Source organism: Leucoraja erinacea, chromosome 30, assembly GCF_028641065.1.
Source record: "Leucoraja erinacea ecotype New England chromosome 30, Leri_hhj_1, whole genome shotgun sequence".
Classification (NCBI taxonomy): Eukaryota; Metazoa; Chordata; class Chondrichthyes; order Rajiformes; family Rajidae; genus Leucoraja; species Leucoraja erinaceus.
In genome coordinates, this window is record NC_073406.1 from 8,269,883 (window position 1) to 8,273,720 (window position 3,838).

Below are 3,838 nucleotides of genomic sequence, written 5' to 3' on the forward strand. Positions count from 1 at the left end.
ACCCGCACACACTCAGCACCACCAATTTATCGCTTCATTTTCCGCTGCGGGAGGGTCACCGCCGCCCAAGATGCTGATCCTGACGATGCGTTTCATTTGTCGGCGCAGAAGCGAAACTGATCAAAGTTACACACAAGTATCTAACTGGAGACGGGCGGCGCAACAACATTCCGATATTGTTTCATGGAATCTTTGCCTCTAATGATGCACCTCGTTTAGCATACAGCGTGGAAACAAACCCTTCTGCCAACTTGTCCATATCCCTCTAAACATGTACTTTCCACATACGTGTCTAACTGTTTCTTAAACATTGCAATACGCTTCAACTACCTCCTCTGGCATTTCGTTCCATACACCCACCAACCACCCTTTGTGTGAAAAAGTTACCCCTCGGATTCCTATTAAATCTTCCCCACTTCTCCTAAAAGTATTTGCAAAACTCCATGCACCAAGAATCACCAATTTCCATTTTAGTAATCTTATGGGAATTTGAATCCAATATTTTTTTAAATCGCACTTCTTTCCGCCTCTAACGGTGGGGACAGAATCTCCCGTTGTCTTTGATCAGTTGGTGTTTCAATTAATAATTGGTTATGACTTGTTTGTTTTGCTGGACGTTGATTAATGGAGAATAATCCTATCAAATGCCTTAAGGAAGGAACACTTAATGCAAAGAGTTGACCAACTGACCATTGGCAGATCAGCTCCGTGTTTCAAATCCAGTGGGGAGGAATAATGATGAAGGAATCTCTCTCTCTCTCTCTGCCGCGTTACAATGGGCGCGGGCAGCTGCGGGGAGCGGCGACTCCTTGCATTCACATGCAAAGTGGCGATACTTTATAAACCCCTCGCCAACGGCGCTCCCGGCTATTTCACCGCTCACCTGTTCTTGCGGAGCAAGCACACCCAGGAAAAAAAACACATAACTATAAGGGGAATCAAAAAAGAGTGTGAAATGAAAAATACCAACAAGCCGGCGGGTCGGTTCTTGCTCCCAGTCGCCACACAAACCTGCGGCCACAGGAAGGTGGGTGAGAGATTGCTGGAATCTAGCCGATATATGAAGTGTGTCGGGAGGAACTGCGGATAGGCACAAAATGCTGGAGTAACTCAGCGAGACGGGCAGATAAACCGCAAATGCTGGTTTGTGCCAAAGAATGACACAATGAGCTGGAGTAACTCCAACTGAGTTACTTCATTCGGCCTTATTTTGGAGGTAGATAAAAATGCTGGAGAAACTCAGCGGGCGAGGCAGCATCTGTGGAGCGAAGGAAATAGGCGACGTTTCGGGTCGAGTCTGTCTTCGATTTGTGACGTGTTGATTTGTGGAAATTGCAAAGAAAGTAACGTGTTTGTTGTTTGCAGATTTCAAAGCCGCTGATGGAGAAAAAAAGAAGGGCTCGGATCAACGAGTGCCTGGAACAGCTGAAGTCGTTGCTGGAAGACCACTACTCTAATAACGTGAGGACCCAAACCCTCCCGCCGCCGCGCCAACTCTGCCCAAGTGTTTAGTTTGGTTTAGTTTAGAGATACAGCGCGGAAACAGGCCCTTCGGCCCATCGATTCCGCACAGCCCAGCGACCCCCATCTGACACACACTAGGGGCCAGTTAGATTTACACCAAGGCAATTAACCTCCAAGACTTTGGAGTGTGGGAGGATACCGAAAATATTGGAGAAAACCCATGCGGGTCACAGGGAGAACGTGCGAACTCCGCACAGACAGCACCCGTAGTCAGAAGATAGACACAACACGCTGGAGTAACTCAGCGGGACAGGCAGATTCTCTGGAAAGAAGGGATGTGTCCAGACCCTTACTCAGGATCGAACCCGGATCTCTGGCACTGTAAGGCAGCAGTTCTACCGCTGCGCCGCCAGTGTTTTGTGTTGAGTTTTTTTTTTCTCGAGTGCTTTCCTTCTCAGTACCCCTGCCCCTCTCATTTATTCCCTTCACGTTTTTACGCTACAGATTAGGAAACGCAAACTGGAAAAGGCCGACATCCTGGAATTAACCGTGAAACATCTGAGGGATTTGCAGAGTTCTCGACAGGGTGAGTGTTATCTCAGCACAGACATTGGCGCGGGGTGGTGATATGTGTTGGCGGTGTATACGGCCAGTGGAGGGTCGGAGGAGAGGACTGGGTGAATGGTTCTTTGAATGGGATTAAAGAAAATTCACGGCAGGGCGAAAGGGGGCTGCCCGGATTAATCGCTGATGGAGAAAAAGAGAGGGGGTCGGATCAGCGAGTGCCTGGATTAACCGGGGAAGCGGAGCGGGGAGGGAATGGAATTGTCAGCAGGGGGCTGGGGTGGCGGAGTAATGGGGAGAGGGTTGGGCAGTTGGGCCGAATGGTCCCAACAGAATAACCTGGATTTGAAGAGAGGATTTCAGGAGGAGTGTTAACGCATCTGGGATGTTCAACTTTCCCGTGAGCGGACGTGGGTAGAGCCGAGGGGGGAGAGAGTGTGTGTGTACCTCGGACACCCCTAGCGAAGTTGGTGTAGGAAGGTACTGTAGATGCTGGTTTAAACCGAAGATGGACACACAAAGCTGGGGTAGCTCAGCGGGACGGGCAGCATCTCTGGAGAAGTCTTCGAACGGTTTCGATCCGAAACGTCACCTATTCCTTTTCTCCAGAGATAGAAACATGCTTGTCCGACCCGATGAGTTAGTTACTCGCACCTTGTGTCTATCTTCTGAAGTTGGGACGTGTTATGCGCAGGGTATAAGTGGAGGTGTTGGCGCGGTGGCCCTGACTGTGTGTGTGTGTGTGTGTGTTTAGGGGCGGTGCGGATGTCGAGAGACGGAGCGGCGCAGTACCAGGCGGGATTCAGGAGCTGCCTGAACGCAGTCAGCCAGTACCTGCTGCGGAGCAAGGGCACGGAGGAGCACCTGCGGCTGGGCGTACTCAACCACCTGGTCACCGCTTTCCCCGTCTTCTCCGGCTCCGGCTCCGGCTTCGGCGCGGTGGACGGCGGCAGCCGAAACGAAGGCCGGCTTCTAGTCAATCCGGCGGCGCAGCCCCAAGGCGAGCTGTGTGGGCCCGCGGCCAAAGCCACCGCCGCCTCCGCGCTTCGACACAGCATCCAGCAGCAAGTAGCTGACATCTCGGCGACTGAAAATTCCAGCCCAGAGACCCCCGCACAAGAACAGGACGCAGCGCCCGTCGCTGCCCAAACTAAACCCCCCGCCAACCGTGTAGCCTCCCCTGACTTGGAACAGCTGTGGCGGCCTTGGTAGCTCTCTCACCCCCCTGCGCTGTGCATAGCGTGTGCTGAACTAGTGAGGGGATGAACTGCAGATGCTGAAGATAGATCCAGAATGCTGGAGTAGCTCGGCGGGACAGGCAGCATCTCTGGATAGAAGTGTTTAAGAAGGAACTGCAGATGCTGGAAAATCGAAGGTACACAAAAATGCTGGAGAAACTCAGCGGGTGCAGCAGTATCTATGGAGCGAAGGAAATAGGCAACGTTTCGTCCCGAAACGTTGCCTATTTCCTTCGCTCCATAGATGCTGCTGCACCCGCTGAGTTTCTCCAGCATTTTTTGTGTACCTTCTCTGGATAGAAGGAACGGGTGAAGTTTCGGGTCGAGACCCTTCTTTGTATATAAGTGTATGTAACTGCTTTGTAAGAAAATTGTTGGAATATTAATTCTATATCTAGAAGGAATAAAGGATTTTTCTTTAGATTCCGTCTCAAGCCTTTTGTAACCTTCCTATCTTAAGATCCTTATAGAAACATGGAAAATAGGTGCAGGAGTCGGCCATTCGGCCCTTCGAGCCTGCACCGCCATTCAATATGATCATGGCTGATCATCCAACTCAGTATCCCGTACCT

At 51.0% G+C, this 3,838-nt stretch overlaps 1 protein-coding gene across 1 annotated transcript; it reads left to right on the plus strand.

Annotated features, from left to right (window-relative positions):
* The first annotated feature begins 336 nt into the window (after window positions 1-336).
* Window positions 337-3,442, plus strand: LOC129711421 (transcription factor HES-3-like). The gene is made up of 4 exons (XM_055659030.1): window positions 337-1,027; window positions 1,366-1,461; window positions 1,969-2,050; window positions 2,783-3,442. Exons 1-4 carry the CDS (start codon window positions 776-778, stop codon window positions 3,238-3,240), a joined length of 888 nt encoding a protein of 295 aa, XP_055515005.1. The 5' UTR covers window positions 337-775; the 3' UTR covers window positions 3,241-3,442.
* Window positions 3,443-3,838: the final 396 nt, after the last annotated feature.